General features: G+C 33.2%; 1 protein-coding gene across 1 annotated transcript in view; it reads left to right on the top strand.

The window, feature by feature from the left end:
• The window catches only part of MS3_00003567 (uncharacterized protein), a 60797-nt gene that overhangs the window by 23498 nt on the left and 10582 nt on the right, over nucleotides 1-26717 (top strand). The window contains exons 11-24 of the mRNA XM_051211396.1: nucleotides 1282-5077; nucleotides 5575-5762; nucleotides 6974-7078; nucleotides 8329-8781; nucleotides 11735-11872; nucleotides 12749-12838; nucleotides 13413-13752; nucleotides 14314-14600; nucleotides 16196-17502; nucleotides 19931-20050; nucleotides 21091-21166; nucleotides 23122-23254; nucleotides 24398-24483; nucleotides 25376-25923. Coding sequence (XP_051071451.1) covers nucleotides 5002-5077; nucleotides 5575-5762; nucleotides 6974-7078; nucleotides 8329-8781; nucleotides 11735-11872; nucleotides 12749-12838; nucleotides 13413-13752; nucleotides 14314-14600; nucleotides 16196-16312 — 1794 coding nt within the window. The 5' untranslated portion in view covers nucleotides 1282-5001 and the 3' untranslated portion in view covers nucleotides 16313-17502; nucleotides 19931-20050; nucleotides 21091-21166; ... (1 more) ...; nucleotides 24398-24483; nucleotides 25376-25923. The remainder of the gene's footprint in view (nucleotides 1-1281; nucleotides 5078-5574; nucleotides 5763-6973; nucleotides 7079-8328; nucleotides 8782-11734; nucleotides 11873-12748; nucleotides 12839-13412; nucleotides 13753-14313; nucleotides 14601-16195; nucleotides 17503-19930; nucleotides 20051-21090; nucleotides 21167-23121; nucleotides 23255-24397; nucleotides 24484-25375; nucleotides 25924-26717) is intronic.

Raw genomic sequence — 26717 nt, 5'->3', positions numbered from 1 at the left:
TCTTTTCGTTTGTATAACAAAGTGTACTGTTTGATACAAAAGAAGTTTCTGTTTAAAGTGTATAAATCTAAAAGATGCTACTCTAAATCTGTTCAGTGATATTTAAGAATTCATAAATCTATCTAAATACAGTGAAAATGAAATGCTCTCCTAGAACTCTATAAAGTAAGACAATCGTTAATTTTCAATCGTTATTTCAAGTTCATATGTCTAACCATGGGATGGATATTTCTTATTCCAGTACGTACTTTCAGATTAGGGTACAAATTTTAACTTATTTATCCACCTAATAAAGAATACTAAGTGGATAAATAAAGAAAACCTTATTCTGTTTTCACAGTAATCGATTTTTTTGGATAGACATTTAAAGTCTTATTTATCATACAAAATAATCACAAGATAATGTATTTCGTTACTATCATAGTTCTTGAGTGAAATCGTTATTAATAAGATGTCAACTTTGTGAAGATAGTTTACATGACTAATCGACTTAAATAAAAAAATATGATAATGTTTTACATTCAATGTTAAATCAGCGATCTGTAGTTAACACGCTCGCTACTAGCCTTACTGAAGTGTCTCGTACTAGGACGAGATAATTACCCCTGGTTTTCAATAGTAGTTGTTTGGCTAGTCATTTCATGATATTTTCGAAATGATTAGTATAGGGCAAGATAGTTAGATGAGACTGATTTACATCAATTCGCCATTACTATACATAATAGTTATATTATAAAACCATAATAACACAATTATTTTTAACGAATATAATTAAAGATAACATTGTATATGAAATATATCACGAGATGAAATTAATGTTACATATTCACATTCTATAAGCATACTGAATAGTTTTGCAAATGAGTTTTGTCGAAGCATTTAGGATTGTTATTTGTTTGAAGCTAATGGATATAATTGATTTTGTTATTTGTAATGTCTATTATTTATTATGGTCTAATAAAGTGTTTATTTACATTTAAGTTGTGTATAATTAATAAGAACTGTATTAAAGCATAAATCAATTCACTTAGTTGAATAACGTGTAATTTGTTATGTTTATCTATTCATGAAAAAGACAGTTCTTATTATGATGATTCATCCTGTTAGCTTACAATGAAAAAAAAGAAAGTGTTATTCACTAAGGAAATTATTACAGTGTTCTACTTTATATAATAAATGAGATAGATTAAATTATTAGTTAATTATTAATTGAATTAAGCTGTTCTTATCTGTTATGATCATCGGTAAATTATATGATCTCAATTATGTATCATGTCGTAGAGCTATTATAACTTTCAAAGATTGAATAATCACAATGTATTTGATTGAGATATAGCATCAGATCATCACTTGCTGGTCGCCAAGATGAAATTGAAACTCAAGAAGCACTGGACAACGGGGCGGACAATATCACAAAAGTTCAATACGGCCTTTCTTCAGGATACTAACAAACTCAACAAATTCAAGATAGACCTCAGCAACAAGTTCCAGGCCTTTCATGATCTACTCAATGGAGAAGGAACTACTATGGAGAGCAACTGGAAGGGGATCAAAGAGGCAATCACTTCAACATGTCATGAGGTCCTGGGTCACAAGAAGCACCATCACAAGGAATGGACCACTGTTGATACACTGGATAAGATTCAAGAAAGAAGGAACAAGAAGGCAGCAATCAATACCAGCCGAACAAGAGCAGAAAAAGCCAAGGCACAAGCTGAATACACAGAAGTAAACAAACAAATGAAGAGGAGCATCAGAACCGACAAACGTAAATATGTGGAAGATTTAGCAATGACGGCGGAAAAGGCTGCAAGAGAAGGAAACATGAGACAATTGTATGACACGACAAAGAAACTCTCTGGGAATCGCCGCAAACCAGAACGACCAGTGAAAAGCAAAGAAGGCAAGGTAATCACCAACATTGAAGAGCAACAAAACAGGTGGGTAGAACACTTCAAAGAACTCTTGAATCGACCAGCACCACTGAACCCACTCAACATCGAAGCAGCACCCACGGACCTCCCAATCAATGTTGGCCCACCAACAATTGAAGAAATCAGCATGACCATCAGACAAAACAAGAGTGGCAAAGCAGCAGGACCAGACAACATTCCAGAAGAGGCACTGAAAGCAGACGTAGCGGCAACTGCAAGGATACTCCACATTCTCTTCAGCAGGATTTGGGATGAGGAACAAGTTTCAAAAGACTGGAAAGAAGGACTTCTGATCAAAATACTGAAGAAAGGTGATCTCAGCAAGTGTGATGACTACTGATACATCACTCTTCTCTCAATACCGGGAAAATTCTTCAACAGGGTATTGTTAAACAGGATGAAGGACTGCGTAGACGCCCAACTTCGTGACTAACAGGCAGGATTCCGTAAGGATAGATCAAGTACAGACCAAATCGCAACTCTACGGACCATTGTGGAACAATCAATTGAATGGAATTCATCACTCTACATCAACTTCATCGACTACGTAAAAGCATTTGATAGCGTGGACAGAACAACACTATGGAAGCTTCTTCGACACTACGGCGTGCCTGAGAAAATAGTCACTATCATACAGAATTCCTATGATGGATTACACTGCAAAATCGTGCATGGAGGACAATTGACAAAGTCGTTCGAAATAAAGACCGTTGTCAGGCAAGGTTGCTTTCTCTCACCCTTTCTCTTTCTCCTGGTGATCGACTGGATCATGAAGACATCAACATCAGAAGGGAAACACGGGATACAATGGAAATCTAGGATGCAGTTGGACGATCTAGACTTCGCAGATGATCTGGCCCTTCTATCCCAAACGCAACAACAAATGCAGGAGAAGACGACCAGTGTAGCAGCAGCCTCAGCAGCAAAAGGTCTCAATATACACAAAGGGAAGAGCAAGGTTCTCCGATACAACACAGCATGCAACAATCGAATCACACTTGACGGAAAGATTTGGGAGATGTAAAGGTCTTTACATATCTGGGCAGCATTACTGATGAACACGGTGGATCCGATGCAGACGTGAAGGCGCGGATCGGTAAAGCGAGAGCAGTATATTTACAACTGAGGAACATCTGGAACTCAAAGCAACTGTCAACCAACACCAAGGTCAGGATTTTCAATACAAATGTCAAGACAGTTCTACTGTATGGGGCAGAAACCTGGAGAACAACGAAAGCCATCATGCAAAAAATACGAGTGTTTATTAACAGCTGTCTACGCAAAATACTTCGGATCCATTGGCCGGACACTATTAGCAACAAGGTACTGTGGGAGAGAACAAACCAGATCCCAGCGGAGGAAGAAATCAGGAAGAAGCGCTGGAAGTGGATAGGACACACATTGAGGAAAGCACCCAACTGCGTCACAAGACAAGCCCTCACATGTAATCCTCAAGGCCAACGGAGGAGAGAAAGACCAGAGAACACATTACGCCGAGAAATGGAGATAGACATGAGAGAAATGAACAAGAATTGAATAGAACTAGAAAAGAAGGCCCAGGACAGAGTGGGTTGGAGAATGCTGGCCGGTGGCCTATGCTCCACTAAGAGTAACAGGCGTAAGTAAGTAAGTAAGTAATTTGATTGAAATCATGAACCGATAGATGTTAGACCACCATTGGAAACCTGGAAGCACTGGACGGCCGTTTCGTCCCATTGTGGGATTCCGCAGCAGTGCGTATTCACTATCCCGCTCGCGGGATTCGATCTTAGGGTCTTCACTCTCGCGCGCGAACGCTTGACCTACTGGACCACTGAACCGGCATCTAATGGTGTTAGTGTTCAACATCAACCAATCCACGAAATTGCGCGACCATCTTCCATTGTACTGAGGTAGATACCCGTCTCTACCCGACACAGATTAGCTCCACTGGTCACGGCTTCTCACTAGAACTCCGAGAATTTCCTCACGAAGCTATTCACTAGTGAGCACATGTTAATTATCAGTATAGAGGTTGTGGAGATCATTAAGTTTTTAATTGAGATCATGAACCGATTGATGTTAGACCACCGTTCGAAATCCCTATACTGACAATCACAATGTACTTCGTCTCCTGCCTTATTATGCATTTAAGGTTCCAATATACCACAGTCTTAGTAATTTGAAGAGTTGACTGTCAATCATTCTGAGAATAATTGGGAATTTATGGTGTAATTAGTGTTTACAGAGGAGAAGATCGCACTTCGGGTTCATGTCATAAGAGCAAGATGTTCGTTATGTTAGTTTGGAGCAATAATTTATTTTTACTCTAAAAGTGAACCGAAATCGTACAGATACCATAATTATTTGCTTTTTCGTAGTTTCTAGTAGTTTATTTAGTCTATAGTGCAAAATATCTCTCTCCGTCTTATGGTCAGATCCTGATTTAGAGTTGTATTTAGTATTGTATTTGTGGAAAATTAAATTTTATTAATTTGATTAAGGATGACGTAGATTTTATCAGCCCTAATTTGACGGAAATCTTTTGTCTGCTCACATTTATTCAACCTCGAAAATTTATGTTCAGAGATTATTCATTAGGAATCTGATATGCTTAATGTTGGATAGTAGATACATATGTCAATATTACTACATTTATAAAGAATTTTCATCCATTGAATTCTACCATTTCATTCTACCAAATGTACCTATGAGTTTATATTTGCCAACCCAAATTGGTATAACTTTACACTGCACTGTAAATGATACTCGAACCCGGGTGTACTGATGATTTTTCAATATCACCCGTTCTATTGTTGCCTGAGATCTGTATGGAACTGATGTCAATTCATTTACATGTCTCCTTTCATCTATTTTGTTCCAATTAGCTAGTTACGATCGTTTTCTTTAATCAATATTCCTATTTCTGCTGGGAATGTAACTAAAATTCTTGTTGTTGGTTACTATTTTTAGTTATTTAAGGCATATCAAAATTTCTAATTTGTTTGCTGTTGTGTTCTGTTAATAATTCCATTGTTTTTCTTTTTCGTATTTCTTTTCTGTCTTTCAGTTAGTTTTACTGGATGGTATGAAACAGTATGCAATACGACTATTTGATGCCATTCGTCAAAGTGAAGCGTTGCATGAAATTAGTCCAGGGATAGGTAATACACTTTAATTTGTATCTTTTCCGACTCTTAGATTTTGCTGATTAGCACTCTGCTCAATAGGTTATATATTAATACACTTAACACCCATGTACATCGCCGCTTTCGAAGTATACATGTCGTTCTATATTGATTCCTGATAATGCATGATTTTGAATTTGTTCCGGTGTTTTGCTTTTAGAATGCTTCGTTTTTCTTATTAATATTATTAAGATTTGAATGTGCATTCCCGTGGTTTTTTATGCATGATTCATTTATCACTGAATCCTTCAGTTTTCCCTGGATAGCAGTAAACTCTAATACACATGGATATGGGATGGTAGGATTTTTCAAGCGATCTTGCTATGTCAAAAGTACTTAATAAAACATTATGTTCTGTAAATATAAGTTTAAATTGTCAACATATTGGAATCGTGTGATTGTCATTCTCTTATTTTCTTAAATACTCCGTAATCACTGTGACATAATGAAAACGTTTTCTTGTTTTGATTCAGCTGAACCATTAATTCAAGAAGCGAAATTCAAGTTAATTGTGACAGAAGCTAAAGAACTATTTATGCAAAATTGGCTGTCATACTGTCAGTCGTATGAACGAAACTTAAAATTAAACAATCCTGTTTTATTTAATATTCCTAAATGGCGTTCAAAACAGTGGTATTATGCAAAGGCGGAATACCTTCAGGTAAATTGATGTACCAATATATGATCCCTTGTATTAACTGTATGTTTTTGCCTGTCAGGTTTTGTATTTTAAATAGCTTAATAATTTCACTCAATGATTTTATGAAAAAGTCGTTTCATGTTCAAAAATATGTACAAAATGTGTTAGATAGAATACTGCCGAATTGTTTACATGATGAAAATAACAATATAAACTTATGTACATAAAAGACGGAAATCTGTTGATCATCATTTTTCCCTCTCAGGAACTTTCAGTCTTTGACGTAGTAACTGTTGTTAGCATTGAGCCTATACAGGAGATAGCGTATCGCAAAGCCACCTTTGTGACAATAATGAAAATGAAAATTTTCAAAGTTGATTGATATAATTCTTTCTACCAGTGCATGATCATGCTGAATCACCACTCCACCGACTAGCATTAAGTTTGAATATAATTAAGTTCTGGTTGTAATCGGGATGATTTACAAATACTGCAATTGAAATGAAACCTGATTTCTTATTTTATCAATGGTTTGAAGTTATTACTACTTTTAAAAAAGAAAATCGGGGCTTTTTGTTCACTGGTTTTTCTTAGATGATACTATTATGTATGAAATAAACTACGCTCAATAAACTTGTTTATTGTATATGAAGATGGCTCTAAAGTCACTTTGAGTCGGTAAACGTGTGTACATTCTCACTAATTGAATATATTACAACAATATTTCTGCAAATCGTACCGTCAAACACACACACGATGTGTTTTTTCGTTTACTTGTATGTTTTGATTATCAGAGTTAAACCAAAACAATGTTACTGTTCTTATTGTTAATCGCATTTTATTGATTTACTGGTGTGATTTACACTTGAGATTGAGTTTTATTTTGTTTAATGCAAGTTAGTTTCTTTAATTTTGCATTAGCACCCTGGTAATCAGTGCCAGTTGTTATGAAACCGATTCTCGGAATTTTATGTGAAATAAATATTATAACATAAGTTAGCATATTTTTCTCAATACTGTTAACTCTGCTTCTCTGTCATCCAGGTTCAAAACAGTTTCAAATGTAATAGTGTGTAAATTATGTTTATAATGACGAGAATTGGTCCTTTTCCAGCATCATTTCATACATGAAGCATGATTTGATTCCTTTTTATTTAATCGACGAATATGATTGTTTTCTCTGAATCCCTTTTTATTGTTATTTTTTTGATTCCTTCTACATTTTATACTAGGAGCATAAGTTGGACATTCATGAATACGTTTTATCGAAATGCATTTCAAATGGTTTAGAATCTTATGCTTTTTTAATTGGCCGTGATTTAGCATTTTTAAAAGATGTAAGCAGTGGTGATGTTTATTAATTTCTGTTAATCACTTTTTTTGGGGGTAGAAATTGTCCTAAAAATCATTATACGGTTCTTCATTTTAAGTTAATCTGATGAAACTATTAGTTGATGTCACTTTGTGTATATTTACTTTCTTTAATAAGAAGAAACAAATAGGTTTCGTTTAGTTCTTTGTTATTTTTCCATAGTATGCTTTGGGGACAGATTACAATTACAGCTTTTTTCAATTATTTTCTTTAAAACCTCACTAAATTTATGAGCGGCTTGCATTTTTGACGAAATAATCTGAAGGTAATATTTACTTTATCATGTTGTAAATACTTTTACAATGTTTTCGATATTGCATGATAAACTTTTGTTTAATGATAATTCAACGTTTCTATGGATATCTATTAATTCTACACACTTACATCAAAGTGAGCATCTCAAAATGTTTTGATTCATTATTTTTTAATTGTTTGCTGTCAAAGCAATGTTGTAAATCATTTTTCTCACTGCTTATGTGATTCTGTCGTTGGTATTGAACGCCTGGTTGGTAATTATAACTTTATAACATTGTTATTTTTACTATATCACATAATAGTAGGCTTTTCGAACAGGCAAACCTGTCTGAACTTTTATGGATCTAGACCCTCTGGGTATCACTTGTTTTGTATGATATTTTGTTCATATTCAATCTAAAACATTGGATTTTGGATACACTTGTCTGATTCTATTAGTGTGGTCTTAACATCACGTTTGTTAGGAAGTCACTATCCAATCTATTAACGATTTTGTTTATCACAAGTAAAATCAGTTTTTTACCAGATCATATGACCAAATCACGTTCTTGTGTGTTTGTCTTTAAACATTTTTCTGTCTGACTCGCGTTGTTACTTTTGTTAGCGTTTCAGTCCACTGATATTAAAAACTGTGAATATTTTTCTACTTCTCTGGGTTGTCTTAATTTGTACCACTTAATGTTAGTTACCAATAAAGACTAGTTACCCGGTGTTAATTTGTGCTAATTCTTTAGTGTGAGAAGGGACCAAACAATTGCCTTTACCTTGGATTTTGTTTAGTGAAAAAATGTTCCATTCCATTACAAATAAGCTAATAGTCATTTCTTCGAAAATGTTCTAATGGTCTAATAAAACATTTTTATAATGAAAGTTACTATCGAATTTAATATCCGTGTGTCACTGGTGTTTTATTTTATCTTATTTACAACTTTTTTTCTCTTTCGGATTTATTTTTCTTAGCGTGAATGTTTCCTACGCGATCAAATATTTAAAAGCGCCAGATTTCCAGATGAAGAGTTCATTTTTCAAGTTTCACGACGCTGTCTTCGTAATGTTTATGTGTATCGTGAGGACTTTAGCTTATCAAGTCGTTATCAACTTGTAGATACAATATTGGTCAGCTATGATTCTGATAAAGATTCTCCTGATAAACTACCTACAATTAAGCAACATATCAAAAGAAACAAAACTCAGAATTGTACAACTGAAGTTATTCCTTTGATGTACCGATTTCCGCGCAGTTCTTTTGCTATGAATACGTCCAAGACCAATAAAGGTGATAATTTCCCGTCTCATGGTGACTTCTTTACTGATAACATTGTAGCATCAAATACAGACTTTTCAAATATTTTAAATTCACCTGATCATCGTTACCGAGACCCGTTACTCCCACCCAAGAGCAGTACTGACCATGTAAGTTTGTCATTAATATGTCCTAAACTTGTTTCACATAATTCCTCTATGAAGTTACATTATATTGCTCACACAATATACAGTAGTATATGTAAACTATCATCTACAACAATTCTACGAACGAAGGGTTAAGAAAAGTTCAGCCTAAAAATGTCACACTCCATCTTATCCTACAAATTTCCATCAACAGTAAGGCTTTAAAAGTATTGAGCTAATACATCAAATATTTCTCACAAAAAGGATGTATGTTAATGGCCTTAAACAGCTGTTTATTAGACTCAGCAGTCACTCTCCCACTACTAATCCAGTTCCCTCTTCAGATCCTTTTCGAAGATATATTCTTTCACAGGGAGGGTAACAAGAGTAAGATAACAGCCTCCATATATGCAACTGGCCTTCACATCCTCTTATTTGTGACGAAATCCATTCACCTTTGTTTCTCCGCTGTCGACCCTTCTCTTATCACTTTGTCTTTTTCACCACGTTTCTCCAATGCTAACGACTGTAGTTCACTAAATATTATTTATGGTCTGTTGAAACAGCACTCTAAACTACATGTTGAACTTTTCAATATTCAAACCTTACGTCAAGTTGACTAGCAGTCTTTCTTAGCTAGAACACTAGAACCTGCGTGCAATCAAAGTGTGCTGTCTCCGAGACATACACTCAAGACCCGGTTGTAGTCATTTACTCTGATTCACCTAGCTAATATACAGAAACCGGTTCGACTTACCCTCTTTTTGTCTGGAGTCTTGACTGGCATTCCTCATAGTCTTCAGTGACTCAGGTGCATCCATTCTTTGTCTCTCCCCAAATTCTAAGCCTCCGAATTCCTCACAGTTTCTTTTTATTTTAGAAATTTACATTTTCTTGAATCGTATCTTCTGTCCCTAATCTTTCCAATCACCACTCATACTATTACTATCACCAACACCTTGTGCTAACGAGGCATGACAACCAATACCGATGTACATACATTCGAGGTGCCACGTCGTTACTGACTGACTGACTTCTCATATCCTTGCTAGTGTAGACATAACATCGAGTTTAAACGTGGAACAGGCTCTCCTGAACTGGATGCCAATCGTCAGTTACTAATGAACCGTCCGACTGAACGGGATAGTAAGAACTTGGAAAGATATGAAAACATCATTGCCTATTGTTCACCTCTTCTAATGCTGACTGGAGTTTGAATCAAGCAAAAGGTAATTTTCATGGGAGGACTTCTACTACCCTCCAAGAAGCCAAACCCTCAGACGTAGTAGCCGTACCAGAACATTTTAGCACCTAAGTTGCTAATGTAAATCAAGGTGAAAGACAGGTATGTTTTACAGTATTCCAACTCAATAAACAGACAACAGCAATCGTCTGCTATAACTATACTCAAACAACCACTTATTTTTAACAACCATCAATTTTAGATGTTCGAGATACCATTCCCACATGACGATCCCTAAAACTCACCCACCGACGGACGCAAATAAACCATATTGCCGTCAGTGGTAATTGGAAAGGCTCAATAGAGGAGTATCGCTGATTCTGGAGTATATGATTAAACTGTGATAATGAGAGTATTTACTTGTTTAGTTCTTACTGTATGCAGAAAAGCCACAGGAAGTAAACTGCTTGGAATTTAGCTTGGCGACGGAAAAGTCAAGATTATATTTTTTGAGGGACAGCTCGAGAAGTGGTTTGTCAGATATCAAGATAATGTGCACTCTGAAAGAAAAAGGAATGGAAAAGGCAGTGACAGTTGGTAACAACAGACAACTTTCCAGCTTTATCAAGGTGATAGGTATTAAAATTCTAGAGTTAGACTATTTCGGAAAACGTGGAACACTTTGAAGAACAGTTTCACTGAACCGTTACCAAACAACCTAAATCGAATGTAAATAGAAGTCCCTAGATCCTTAATTAGGTTGAGAAAACCAGGAACAGCAGCAGACAGTGACAGACTAACCCCAGAGGTCTTGATGGATAATGGTCCACTTTCAGTGGTTAGAATGACTAAGATAATGACTAAAGCCACGGAACTGAACGCCATCTCGTCTAGGTGGTCTCAATTGCTGATCGTTCCAGTCTATAATTAAGGACAGAAATCCTCTTGTGACAACCACAGAGGAATCAGTTTGACTAATAGTGATTTATATATTATCCTCAATAATCATACAGCAGTTATCTTGGCCTCATGAAGACCGGACTCGAAAAAATCAAGTTGGTTTCAGGCATAGACTCGCAGATTCTGGGACACAGGCATGTTTCACTGACTCCTAATCATAGTTGTATTTCTCGACCTTAAGGTAGAATTTGACTCCGTTGATCGACAAGTTTTATGTGTGTCTATCAATGAAACACATATTTAAAATATATATCAACCCTGTATTGCCTCTCTACTTGAACACTGATCGAGTTGGAGCTTATGGCGAACCTTCATCGATATCAATAAAATCATTTGGTTTTCATATAAATCTCCCACTTACTTCGTTTTTGGTCTAACTTCGTCAATGATATTCTTTTAAGGACAATTCTATCATCATCTGTTTTTCCAAGAACCAACTTTCTACGTGAAGATACATTTGCTAACCTAAAATACCCAGATGATATAGTTTTGTTCCATACGGCCTTCTGACCTCCTTGAACAACAATCCAAGCATGTTTGAGATACGATTCTCTCCAGATACAAAATGCTGCCTCAACACCTGAACTATTGGTATGAAATGAAGTAGTTGAGCTATTACTACTGCATCATTCGGAAGATTTATCTCATTAATTACGTGTTTGGTTATCCCTTAAACGGTGTACTTTTTCCAGTTAATAAATGTGAAATCCACTGAGACTGTATTCCATTCGTAATCGTCATTCTTGACACTAACTTTATTATTATTTATTAATTAGTTTTTTCATTAATATTTGTTAATATCACTACTATTATTATTTTTCTAATCTTATACAGGTGAATTATTCGCAATCAAATTTTGTCATGCAATCTACATTAGTGTTAAAAGCTTCGACACGTCATTTTATGTGGCGTTGGCTTGTTTTCTTTCTATGCACTTATTCATGGCTCATCCGTTCATCGCAATACTTTTTTGTAAGTTTAAATATTAATCGATTGTGTAATCCCTATATTTCAACATTTGTGTTGATAGTTTTTAGTAGTCATAATCAATGAAGAAACGAAATAGGATTGAATGAATGAGTCTTGTTTGTTTCTATGTGAAGACAAGGTTTTGCAGAATCCAATTACCGATTATATTGAAATAAGAACTAGTAGTATGTTTGTGATCAATTATTCAAAAAAGACGACATCAGGTGAATTAATGGGTTGGAAAATTATTAAGGATTCAGTATATCAGCTAATATGTGAGTACCGACTACCAATCTCATTTCACTGACTATGAATTTCAGGTCAGACAAACTTAATTGTTATATACGAACTCACAAGGTAAGAGCTTGTTCGTTGCTAATTTGACTGCTTAGTTTCATAACAGCTCTCACCTTGAATTAAAATTAACATTAAAATAACTGAAGACCAATGAGTACTGGACTTCTGTTTCATCCTGATATTTGGATTCTTCAGAACCTCGACTTTATGCAAAACCAAACACATCGCCTGACTAGTAATATTTTAGTATATACACTGGGGAGTATGAACAAAGCATAAAGTAACTTCACACTTGTCTTGTAATTTCCCAGTTTATTTTTGTCAGTATTTTGAACTCTTCGTGTTAGTCAAACCATTTAAGTTAACCTATTGTTATTGTATTACGTAATGCAAAAAGTCATTTAGTTCTATTTTTAAGTATGCGCATAAGTGTTATAACTTAGTATAGTAAAAACTGTCTACCATCGTGTCTTCTATAAATCATGACGCTTAAATGTTGACTGTCGTTTTTGTAACATACTAGTTTTTAAATTTGGTATAACCATCACGATGACTAAGCTGTTTTTGTTTTTTGTTTGGCAGGTCATTATCCCTTTCCAATCATGTGTCAGTTACGTGGTATTGTTCAAGCCGACGTCAATCTATTACATGTACAAAGTAGATAAAAATTCAGTAAGTTAACAAGTTTAACTCACGGGCTATTTGTGATTTATACGATTACTTACTTCATCAAGGCTTTACTGCTCAGTGAAAGTTTCGTATTTCTCATTAAGCTACTATATTTCAATAAGTAGTAAAAGATGTTTTCTCAAAATATTTGATTGAAGCTTTAAATGTCATATCGGGTGAAAATATTAACTGGTCTTTTAATATGATTTTCTCTTACCGTTTATTATATCTTGGTGACTGTAATACGAAATATCTCTAGTGGAAATGATCTTGTCTATTTCCCTAATCTCATGTTGACTCATAACACGCTCAGGTAGTAATAATAGATCACAATCTGACCTAATGACTGTATTTCACTGTGATATAGTGTAAATTATGCGAGTTGACTTTGTATGCTATTGTTAGGATTGGTTTACACCTGAAAACCTATCTTTCATCTTGTTGCACATTGTTACGACATTGATTCCAATGGTTAAGATCCATACTTCTATACTTTTCAAAGTGTTTTGCTGAGCATTCTATACTAAATTTATGACTGGTATGTAATAATTTTTGTTTGTTGCTCTTCAATTTAAAGGGTTATGTATATCATGACAAAGCATATTATAATCATACTTTAATCAGCTTTCTTCGTCAAATGTGGACTACACTACGTAAAAATAGGCAAAATTTTGACCATCAATTGTTATCAACTGGGATTTTTCGATGGTATATAATACGACCAATTCATTGGATCTGGACGTATATAATTTGTGGTGTCTTGACAACCATGGTTCTAATAATATTTTGGCCTACACTATGTATTTTATGCTCTACCACTTCAATAGTAGTCGGTGTGCTATCGATACCTGTGATACCATTACTATCATTACTTGCACATTTACTTGGTTTACTGTTTTGGAATGCATACACACCGGGTATGTTAATGTGTTGTTCTCATATATATTTTCACTAAAGAATATTTGTTTTATGCAATATTCTTTCATACCACACTGATGAGTAATATGAAGTAGACATTTGAATTACGTTACTGATTATCCTAATTACGCTAGTATTCAGTGGTATTCATTAACAATTGATTTAACCTGTAGGCATGTTAATATGCCTAGATCCTAGTATAATTTAAATGAATAATCATCTCATTTTTGGTTGCTTATTTCATCAATGTTCGGTTTTATATGGGTTTGCTAGTTATCGTATACTGAACAAAAAATAGCGGTTTTGAATTGCTGGTGACATAAAATTAATCAGTCTACCAATATTTGTCGTAGAAATAAAATTATTGTCAATTCATCCCAGTTTAACTTCTTTGTTTTTTCTGTTGTTAGCAATTACAATCCGACTTCATCAATGAATAATTCACTCGTTATTCAAATAACTCATTTTATGAGTAATATTATAACATTCATGCCAAATATCGGTCATTGTGTTTAGATCTAATGTTTTTGTTTTGTTATTTTTTATCTTGAAAATCTCAGTTCTTGGTTCTAATCGTCTACTACCATTATTCGAGATTATTATTTACCAATTCTTGTTAAAATCGATCGTGCAATTTTTAGTCAGTGTACTGTGTGCATTTATATTATGCCCTGTATGGTTCATACTTCATCTTTTATTCACCGTAACCAAATATCTACTGTATACTTTGTGGGATGCTTTCGTATTTCACTTCGTGTTCAAACTAGTCACTCGTATACCATGTCAAGAGAATTGTTCTGTAAAACGTTCTAATGATCTTAAAACTGTGCGAAGCATTTGCTTACTGGTTAGTTTTCAAAGCTTTATAAATTAACTATTATTTGTATCACATTTTTAAAATCGTATTTGTTATTTTTCTTTATGTGAACACTGTGTGTCTTGTAAACCATCATCATAAACACTGATTATACACGGTTAGCTTGTAAACAAAATGTGTTGCGTTGCAATAAAATGAAAAGTGATAAATATGTATTTTAAAATGAAAATGTTCCAACCATTTCGTTTATCTAAAATGTACAACATTTAAACAAAGAAACTGTTCTGTAACTTTTTCTAGCAGCTCATATTTCTTTTAAACAATTATTATAAATGAATGTCAAACTAGATTAAGAAGATCAACTTCGTTGATAACTAGTCTATTATATAGTTTATATCACAAACTAACCATACACAGAAAACGATTAAAAGCTAGGGAGCTGTGGGCAGTACTCATCCGCGACCATGATTTACTTCAAGAGGTAGTTCCAAAGGAATAAGTGACTGATGGAGTTCAGTCGTGTCGAGTGTGAGGTACATATCATCATTGGCAATGGGTGATGATCATACATTATCACAAATTGATTGAAGTGACCATTCGACCCCGGATCTATTAAGTTTAAGCTCTCGTAATGAAGCTTAAAGTCCCTAGGTTAGGTTCCTGGTGGGGTCTTAAGTACACACCATTAAGGAGTCCTATACTACGACATAACAGCTGTCCACTACTCCTTAGTTTTTAATAACTGTCTAACTATGATCAGTCAGTGATATGAACTGTGATCTCTTACAGTCTACTCAAACCCCTACAGTAGAAACAGTTAAATATAGGTTTTATAATTTACTGGGTATTAGGAATACGTCTAAAAGCGTCAAGGTCTTTACTTTCCTCATTACTGTTGAATATCATTACTACTAAAAATAGTTTACATGATTCTTTTTTCTTATCAACTGTATCATTACAATTTATACGAGAGTTTAAGAGTTGAGTTATAGATACAAGATTCCTTGTTGAAATTGATTTACAGACTTGGCATTGGTTCATGAGGTCACTAACTACTGAAGTGAGTCGTGTAAGTGGATGCAGACTTTATGATTGAAGACTTTAACTGAAGTAGCCCTGAGTCAGACTGAATGGAACAAATTTATTCACTCTTTGTCTTAAAATACTTGAACTTATTATTCCACGAATTTATTCCCCAATCTTATCGTTTGTGCCTATCCTCTTATACTGCTAGTAATATTGTTAATAATTCTACTACTATCATATTTGTCTTGACTTCATTTCACTATGCAGATTTGGTGCTGTTTCTTGAAACAGCTCAAATATATTGTCAGGTTCTACGTTCCTAACGCCTAACTGATTAAATTACGGGTATTCCCACTGATTGTTGCTCATGAACTAGTTTTGTATTATAGTCTATAATTTTCGAAAAAAAAAACAACTATGAATTGATACATTGTATTTATTAGTTAGAGAATATAGACAGTATCAAAATTATTTTGGCGTTTGAGCATAGTTTCCATCACTTTATGAGTTATTTTTGTTAAATATATTGCTTCATCATTTTCTCTGTTATTTGATCGATAACTATATATTTACAATTATATGATTGATTATTTGTCCAGGCTCGACCTGAAGACATTTTGATTATACTTAATGTGCAATTAGAATATTTGGAACTGAATTTATGGAAAAGCCAAATGGAATCTATGGCTAAGAAGCCTATCACTGTGTACAAGTAAGCGTAATCTATAAATTATTAATAATAACATGTTAGAATTAACAAATTTTTGTCAAGCACTTTCAATATTGAGTTTTAAAAGTGCTATATCTTTCCATTTCTTAATGAATGTTGTAAGTTTTTTTCAGTTAGATTAGCTATTTCATGTACTAGGAGTCCAACTAAAGAACAATTTATTCTGTATGAACAATGGATTTTCTTTCAATACTAACATGACTTTAGATTATTTTATATCCAAAATGTTTTAGTTTACTCTTGGAGGTGGTATAATTTGTCTTTTACCAAGCCGAGTTAGGTACTTTTACTCGAGGCTTCTTGATCTTCAGATATTTTTAAGTCAACATTTATTTGAGGTAAAAATAAAGGTGTGTTTTTAACGTATTTCGTAATAAATAAGTGTTATAAAACTTCCCATTTACACCCACTAACTATATCTTCTAACGTAGTGATCAATCACCCATACAAAATTTTTTACCTGTTCTCATTCTATCAATCGAAAAGCCAGAAGGATCACGTACCCATCTTTTATTTTCCCTTATTCAAAATTTAAAATTCATGTGATCTTATGTACATAGAATACAAGATCATGATGCACCATAAACAGTGGATCTCATTATGTACAGAACCGAGAAATTTATTCTACAGAACTATGTATAAGGTTTATGAATTATTTTCTGTGATTTATGAAGGTACGTTGAGCATCGGGTCGACAACCCCATCCCGTAGAAAACAATATTGCCAAAAAAATCACTAACCAGAATAAACAAATTAAATCATTTAAAATCTGCCCTTGGAGTTAAAGGATCTTCATTCAGTAGAATTATTACGTCTCATTGTGAAAGACGAGATTATCCAACACACCGAGGGAGTTACTCTGATGCTGTCCAAGGAAGCAAATAAACCACTTATCGGATGGGAAACTCATGAACGCAGGATCATTACAACATTCTTCAAAACAAAGAAGGAGGGAACCACAGTGAATGTTATCCAGCGTTATGCACCCACCAATGATAGCAATGATAACGATAAAGATTAATGTTACGAAAAGCTGCAGTCGATCATAGAGAAGTGCTCAGGAAAGGATCTGACCATCTTGTTGAGAGACCTAAACACTACAGTCGGAATGGACGACACCGGGTATGAAAATATCACGTGATGACATGGACTGACTGTGAGAAAGGAACGATAATGGTGAGAGATTTGCGAATTTATGTGCATTCAATTGAATCATAAACTCATTAGCTTTATTTTTTTTCAAATGGACTTATTTATCTTCTATTCATTGTTGTTGTTTTTACATGTTTATTTGCTCCCTTACCTTCAGCTTGTGAACCTATTTTTGTTGATTTTTATAACCACAAGTAAACACTTTCCAGTTCGCCTTCTCTCTCGCTATATATATATATATATATATATATATATATCCGATTAATTATCGATTGCTAATTGGACAAAATTAAAAAATATTCGCATAATAGTTATTGGTATAACCGTTTTTTTCGCCTTAAACATTCTCTGTGAAATGACTTTATCGTAGGTGTTTTGCTTCCGAACTCTACACTGGAGGAATTCGCACACTTGTTTAGATCTTTCTATAAAGGGAACCTCTTTTGAGGTGTGACATGGTGTTAATAATGAGCCCTGTAGTTTGCATGATTGAGCGTAGTCCTTCGCGCATTTTGTTTACTACTTCAGGTTTGTCGTATAGTTCTAATGAAAAAAAAGTTTGTCGTCGTATGCTTTCCTTATTAGTTTTTAGACTTATTAGTGGTATCTTTGTCTCTTGCCAAAAATGAATCATAGTCGTCGTACTTATTTCAGATAAGGTTTTGTATAAACCAGTGCTTATAACAGAATAAAGATTTAAATTCGCAGAAAATAAAGCGATTGAGTTGATCCTAGTCTCTCACATAAACACATGTGTTCCTTCTGAGAATATCACAGGTTTCATTTTTTGTTACATCAACCAGTTATCAACTATTTAATGTTATGAACTACTTTGTTTTCTTTCACACTGAATAGTTGGTCCATTAATAATATTATTAAATTGATTTTTACTACTCAAAGGACTAGTTGGACTATCTGAACAGTGTTTTTGACGTTCAGTCCATATCTGTATAATCGAAACAAGTTATCCATGACATTTCTTCGAGATGTGTAGTCTGGATGAATTATGTTTGGAAATCGCATCGTTGCAACGATATCTAACAGATATAACTCGGAACATATAAACCGAAGAGTAAATTAATGTGATCTTCGAAAGCACTAGGATCGTTGGCCATGGTGACACTTGAGAAGGAAGCCAAAGAAGGAAGTTTAGAGTTGAAAGTCGACGTAAGAGGAATACTAGGAATTGAAGAGGGAGATTAATTATGAATACAATGGTCTTGAGTGCTATTAGAGGTATGAGGGCGGTTATCACCTCCCGGAAGTATTTATAAATAGTGTCGCCATTAGTGCATTAAACTAACTTAACTTATTATCTTGCTTAAATGTAGATATCATCGTTAGCCGCTGGTATAAATAATCATTGACTGACTTACACTGTTTGTATAAATTTATTTCCCAAAGGAGTTATTCTTGATACTTATACAAGTTGTTTTCGTCGGAGTTTGTAGCATGTGACATTTAGGGTGGAAATCGATGCTAAAGTTTATTAATCCGTTAGTAATTCTCAAGACGTATGTGTCTGTTATACTATGTACAATAATATAGACTTCATTATACTAAGGTAGGTATTAAGTACTTAAGTACTATTAATAACATTTTAACACCATTTTTTTAAAACTATTGGTTGATTATATATAATCACAGTAATCATATGTATTTCATCTTTATTGTTTATAATAATATGGATAAAATTTTATGCCATCAAAATTAATACTGAACTCATATCAGATGCATCAGTTATAACATTTCAAGGAATTGGATTTCGCATAGATTTTCACCCACATTTGACCTTAAAAATGGACATTGTGCAGATCATATTGGTACAATAATTTTCACCTTTGAGGTAAAAAAAAATAATATTTGATATCTTGTGATCAAGTGAACCTGTCATGAAGTGTTCTACAACCGTTTGTCTGTCAATCAGTTTCTTCTAGATCTCATAATTTGAGATATTTATTCAATTGTTCACCTGTCTTTATAAGTATATGTGAACAGGTGCTTCATCCTATTAAACTGTACATTATTAGGAAGGAAAAAATGCATATATTAAAATTACATCAAAAACATGTTACATGTAATCATCTAGATCATAATGTAAGATCGCTCGACACCATACATTACACTTGGATTATCACTAAATCTAATAATTCTTATAACTTATTGAGTAACATCAATATTCTGAAAACAACCGTGACCAGTAGTATAGAGCTGTTTTCAAGGCACCGGTAGTCTGGTGAAAAATACTGTATTAGGAATCAGTAGAAATTGCATAATTAGTCTCTTGTTTGTTATTATCATCAGCTTTCTTGAAAATATCAAGTTCAGTAGTTTATCATCCATTCATATCATCACAAATTTTTCGTTTAATTTTTGTTATTCTATATTTCTTACTTGTATCCACATATGATTTAGATAAGATTATTTCAATTTGATCTATTTTTTACGCTAGCGATTTTTTACAATCATTATCTTCTCTACCTATATCTGTGTTATCGGACAACACCGTCGCCGATACATTAAATACCAAAACTCGATGTTGGCTCAACCTAATAGAAAAGAGTTATAATAGGTAAGTTAATCTTTTCCTCGTTAATTATATAACATTTTTTATTAGTAATCAGATAGTGTACAGTTGAATTGTTTCGTTTAGATGTAAATCAACTTAAATTAGATAGGAGGAATAGATTGTTGGCTATTTGTTCTTTTTTTTTGTTTCGTAAGAAATCTCTTTTGTTGTTTCTCCATAACTCTGTACAATGTGCTAGGTTATTGTTTAACCTATGGTAGCTAACTCTTATTGATCATCATAACATCTTATTTAATTATTCATCAATGTCTACATTAATTATAAACTATAATGTAGGCATCCCTTATAACTGATTGTAACTAGGATACTGTTTCAAAAATGCGAAAAAATAACAAAGCACAAATTAATAATAATAATAATAATATTATTATTATTATTATTATTATTATTATTATTACACTTCTTCACTGCGGTATACATTTTTAATCAACAAGATGAAGTTATTACAAATAATTTGAAATTCATTAAGTTTTACATTGATTATGATGAAAACACATTAATTAAACAGTAAAAAAGAGTTATGATAATTTCTTTGTATCTGTGACTATTCAGAAATCATAATGGTAAGGAGATTTCAATTGTACTGAATAGAAATTGGCTTGAATGAATTCATCATAGAATATTCACATGTGTTAAGTGAATAAAATATATTTAAAACCATTGAATTGAATGGCAAACAAAGAAAATACATTAAAAGTGTTTAAATGCCTTTCAAATACTGACGATAAATGCGTTTATTCCTTACAAAAAAAGTTTTCCGGTTTCGAAATCTTTTGGTTCGTTTTCTCCGTAATGAAGACATACAAAGGAATATAGCTAACGCTTTGTGTATTTAAACAGCAAAATAATTTCATTTTGTAGTCACTTCCTGAATACTAATTAAAATGTAAATACTTAATGTTTACAATATTACCCCGTACAGAAAATGAATTTATTGTCCAAACTAAAACAAATATAGTATGTTTACAAAAAATTTTAATAATACTATTTTTCTTACCTGTTTGTTTACTTATTGGTTATAGGCGTGCCAAAGCTCTTGAAGTTCAATCCAAGTCGAAATTCTTTCGACGCATAAAGTTATCTGATCGAAATTTAAAAGCAAGTTAAATATATTTTTGATATTAGCTTACTTACTTTTCGTATCTACCTGGCTGTAATTATTTGAGTCAGAACATATGACCCCCTATCGTATTTATTAGTGTTTTAATGAGCTCTATATTATTAACATAAAAATTTAATGAAATTCCACCATTGGTTTTCCTACTTTTGCTTTCCATGATTTTTTAGATATTGACTAACATAGCTCATAATCAGTGTCAAGGAATAAACAGTATTCACTGTTTTTAATACGAAGCATTATATTGTAACTTCTTTATCTACTAACTATCTTCTCAATAGCGTTTGCGTTTTTAATTCTTTAAGCTAGCTCCGACGATATATTTCTCATATATTTGCCTATCCAAGAAATCTAAGCTTTCCATAGATTAATTATAACTTATAAAGTTTTATGAAAATCATATGACACATTTATCACAGAACCCAAACTAATACCTTTCGCAAAGCTGAAATGAATTAGCAACGGAAAAGGAGGATATGTTGTTTCATGTATCGTAAATAATGGGGTTAAAAATTGTCCCGATGAAAAAGCAGAAGTTCGTCAAGTAGCTAGAGTCAACAGTGTTTGAAACATTTTCTATGAACCTATTTGAATGGTATTTAAGTAATCAGTAAAATTATCGATTCACAAGGAATGTTTTCGATGAACAGTGTCAACCGCGAGGAAAAAATACTTGCTTTCTTACTAATTCTGGAGAAAAACTTCATTTTCTCTTACTTGTCTGCTTATATAATCGCTAAATTTACTACACATATACTACGAGTCATGCCTAGTGTCTTCAATCCAAATGCAATGTGTATAACACCCTGTCTCACTAAGTTTTCATAACTCATCACTCCCTTATCTATTTTGAACATTGATTTGTCATGCTTAAAACATTCCTTTATTCTATTTTCCATCTCTATTCATGTTGTATCATAAATTGGATGCAAAAAATATATTTGTGTTGATAGAGATAATAAATAGAGTTTTCCAAAAAAGAAGTCAGTTCAGTAAAACTAATTATTTTATTTGCTTAACCTATTGGGTTGTTTTTAACTGTTTAATTAACTGTCAAACTACCATCATCTATGTGAAATTGATATCTTCTAAATATTTAATGAATAAGCGTTTGTCACTTAAACAACAAATGTATTAGTTTCGTAAACTTTAATGCAATCTTAATTATCGTAGCAATCATTATTAATTATTTGATCCATGATTACGCCCATTTTTCTGTTTTTTTTTTTTTTTTTTTGTTTGATCATCTTTCAAGATACTACTGAAAGTGAATTGTCATTTTAATTTATAAAATTGAAGCATGACAATATTAGGCCATATGCGATTTTTTAAATATAAAATTTGATTAAGCAGTCGTTTAACAGCATAGTTGTAGGTGTTTGAAATAGTGTCCTCGCGTATGATATACAGATAGTGGGCTTCAGCAGATAATCAGATCCAAATTTAAGTGGCATGGATCATTGTGTAAAAGAGCCATCAGTAAATATTTTGGTGAGACCATAGTTTATGGACGGCTTTTGAGCTACTCCAAAATTACCTTGTGAACATCCACTTACTAGGACTAAATTAGGGTTATAGAGCAGTGCGAGGAATTAGAATTATGGTTTAAAGTTGATGATTAGGGTTAGAAACTAAATTTAGGGTCTTTCACAAACACTATTTAGCTATATGAATGAATTAATTTCGCACCAAAATCCAACACCTGTTATCTTATAACTGATTGGTTCGTCCATAAACCATAGTCTCACCAATAGTTTTCAAGGCTATCAACCACAGTGGTTGCAGTCGTCACTCGGAATTTACTGACAGTATTAAAACACTATTTTATTTCACAATGCATCAGTATACAACATTAATTTTGTTGTATCTTTTCTAATAATTTAACACTGCGGAGTGATTTTAATAGTTTTCCCTTTTTTTCGCTTCCACCATTCAGTTAACTCTTGATTTAGGCTCCGAGTTAACTAAATGTTTCTATGAATTGCGGATTCTGCCTCGTATACATTTATTGGAACGACGTATTGATGATTGGTGGTCAGAATTTCAACTTGATGAAAATGATTTCACTGGTTAGTTGTTATCGCATTAAAGTTTATATATGTATTATCTAGAGTTATTATTGGAAAGTAGTTTTAAAAAATCCTTATTTGAGGGATTTGATGCTATTCAAAGAGAATTAGTGAACGAATTCCAAAAAGCATCACTATTTGGTTTTTAGGAGCTTCCTTTTTAGATGTGTTCAATAATCGTTCTACAGTGACAGGACTGGAAGTACCATTGGCTATTGCTTATTCAGATAGTGGAATATTTATATTATTGAACATTCGAATCATTTATGAAAGTGATTTATCAATCTTATGTTACCCTGTTAGATTCTAGGACATATACATTATATTCTGTTGATCGTATGGTCATTACGTTAAGTCGTTATCCATGAGGTAATTATCTTATGCAAATGCTTTATGATTCTAAAAGCCTGAACTGATGTACGGGTCCTACATTGAAAATAACCGACTATTTGAAAATATGTTTTAGCTGATCTGTAGATAAAATATTCATACGGATTGCCATATGTCGTTATACTACTCATTTTCATCGAGCAATTTTGTAGAACTTTTTAATCTGAAAAATGGTTCCTACCTTTGCTCTTCTCAAAACTGATTCTCTTGCCATTTTTCCATCGATCTAGGTAAAAATGTCAACAAAACGTTTTGTTTCTTCTATTTCCTGCGTCGTGTTTTTGAATAGTTGGTAGGTATTAATTTCCTAGTGATTTTCAAATGTCGCTCTCCGAATAGTTAGAGTAACTGGGATTCCGCGTACGAAATATCTTCTTTTGAACATCGATAATCTACTTAATCGACGTGAAATTAAGTTTGACTACAAGCCAATAGATATCTGACAGAGTTATATTGTTTGATCTGGTAAATAAACAAATAAATTATGAAATATGTCAAGTTATGCTCCGCATTCCGTGAATACTTGTGGAGACTCAGTAGCCTTTTAGAATACTATTTAATATCTAAGACATTCGGTAATGACTTTTTGTTTTTAGACAATTTTGAAATTTATTTACAGACTTCTCAACAAAACACGAGTTATGTATTGTAATCATCATCAAACAAATTAAAAACAAAATAGTACTGTTCTGTGTATCAGAACGTATAAACTGATTGTGGACTTCTGCGGTTTTTTCTTATTTGTTCCCTTAGGTCTATGCAGTTATTTGCTAAGAAATGCATTCGGTGAACAGATTTTCTGCTGTATTACAGAAAAGAATATTACCATCCCATTACAGGTAACAATCATTTTTTTTCACTCTTCCTTATACAAATAATGTCAAGATGCATGTGTTTAACATAAAAGTCTTCATAGTCTTTCATCTGTATACACTATTACCTTCAATTCTGTTTAAACTTATGTATAAGCAGAACGCTTATTGCTGTTTACTTTTTAAATGGTTTGTATGATTTGATCCGGTAGCCGTTTGAGATCTCTCTCAGCCGATGTATTTTCGTCATATGTTGAAAATGAGTGTACTCATTAGCGAGGCAACTCTGTATAGGAGATATGTGGATGATATGTTGGTCATGTGGTTAAGGATTTTGATATTGCTCAGTTTATTACATAAACTCAATATTATATAGAATGATATCGTTGTGATCTATGGGGAAGAAAGTAATGACCGGTTGCCCTTCCCTAATCTTTCCATACTATGTTAATTTTCTCTCTCCTTTATTTATTATTATCACTTTTAACAGTTGAATTCATGAGTCGATCTAGGCTAGATTACCATTGAAAACCTGAAAGCACTGGACGGCCGTTTCGTCCCAGTATGGGACTCCTCCTCATTTTGTTTACTTGACCTTTCATTTAATCGACTTTTTAGTAATTTTCAAATATATATGTCCAGATCTTTCGAAATTCATAGCGCAAATATATCACAGTTTTCAGATCAATTCCGTCTTCTCATTGTTATATCGAGATTAGTATTGTGTTTTATCTAAAACGTCTAAATAAAACCATATGATGTTATTTACCAATTCACTTATTATTATCTATAAGGGTTTGTATTTCTACTGTCGCTATGATCTTAATATGAATGAAAAGGTTAGAAACTGATCAATTAAAATATGTGTACCACAATCCTTAGTTTTTTGTCTTTATTTTTCCTCTGCTATTGTGTCTAGACTCGTGATGCTAGTCTTGGTCACCGATTCCGTGAATTGATACTTTCGAATTTAAGCAAACAAATTTGTGGTTCTTCAGCGCATTCAGTACATGGAAACGAGGTTCAGTCAGTTACTGTAGAATCTGTTAACCATTTGGAAGAAGAATCCTGTGATCTCATTGAATTAGATAATGAAGATGAATCTCTTTCATTAGGAAGTGATAGTTGCGCCTCTAAACGGGAAAGATTATCACAACGTTGTACAGTCATAGCTGTTTCGAGCAAGCAGGAACATAGTGACAATAATATAAGTAATTGTAATAATGTGGTTTCCAGTTCAAATTTCCCAGTCGATTCTCATAATTCAGTTACTGAAACATCTTGTGATCCAAATAGTGTTTATGTTTCGCCTATCGTACACAGCACTGTGCATTCAGGAGGATACGAACCCAATCTGATGAAGCCTTCAATTATTGATCCGATGTCTCTTATTCACATTGATTTACCAAATTTTCCTCTATCAGTTTTTGCACCAAGAACAGTTCGAACTCTTCCATCTCCTCTGAAGTAAGGCTACCGTATTTATTTTCATATTGCTTATATTCTCACTCCATTATTGATGTGCAGAATACCTGAAGTTGTATCACACTCATTTACTTAACATATTTTCAACATTCCGGTATAGGAAGCAGTAAGTAATATATTTATAATAGTTATCATAGGTGAGGTGGTGAAAGTGGATTACTAGTGCGGAAAGAATACTTTTTATGGGATATCGTCTTATGATAATGATGTAAAACAATGAGATTTGCTATATCTGATTTCTGAGCAAATTGTTCGTTTCAATATATTATATTTTGTTTCTGATTCTTATCAGTTCTCAATTTAATGTATTCTCAACAAATGTCGCACTTATAGGTCATGTTATTAACTGCCAACGAAATCGGTGTCATTTTAGAAATAAGCGTCATTTCTATGATAAACAGTCTTTAGTATTTCAAATTTCTACAATTTGGACTAGTAATCAAGTCATTCATGAGCTCAACCAAATTTTCTTTTTAAAACAAGTTGTAATCTCATTTATTGATCGGTCTTAATTAACTGATGATATATCTTGTGATCTAGTTGGACAAGCATAGGCCAGAATAATATTGAAGAAGATTGACTCACTACAACCGTTTACCGCCTTTCTACTACCTGTAATCGAGCATTTGCATATTTATTAAAATATTGGTCTATTAAAATTACAAACTGATTGATAAGTAGCGTTGTTGTGAGATCAATACGTAGAACTAGTTTTTATTAGAGGCAGGAAATAAGTGACAGGCTAAACCAGTTTTATTATTTGATCTAAACATATT

This window comes from Schistosoma haematobium, chromosome ZW (genome assembly GCF_000699445.3).
Source record: "Schistosoma haematobium chromosome ZW, whole genome shotgun sequence".
In the NCBI taxonomy this organism is placed as follows: Eukaryota; Metazoa; Platyhelminthes; class Trematoda; order Strigeidida; family Schistosomatidae; genus Schistosoma; species Schistosoma haematobium.
This window is presented reverse-complemented; position numbering and strand designations above follow the sequence as displayed.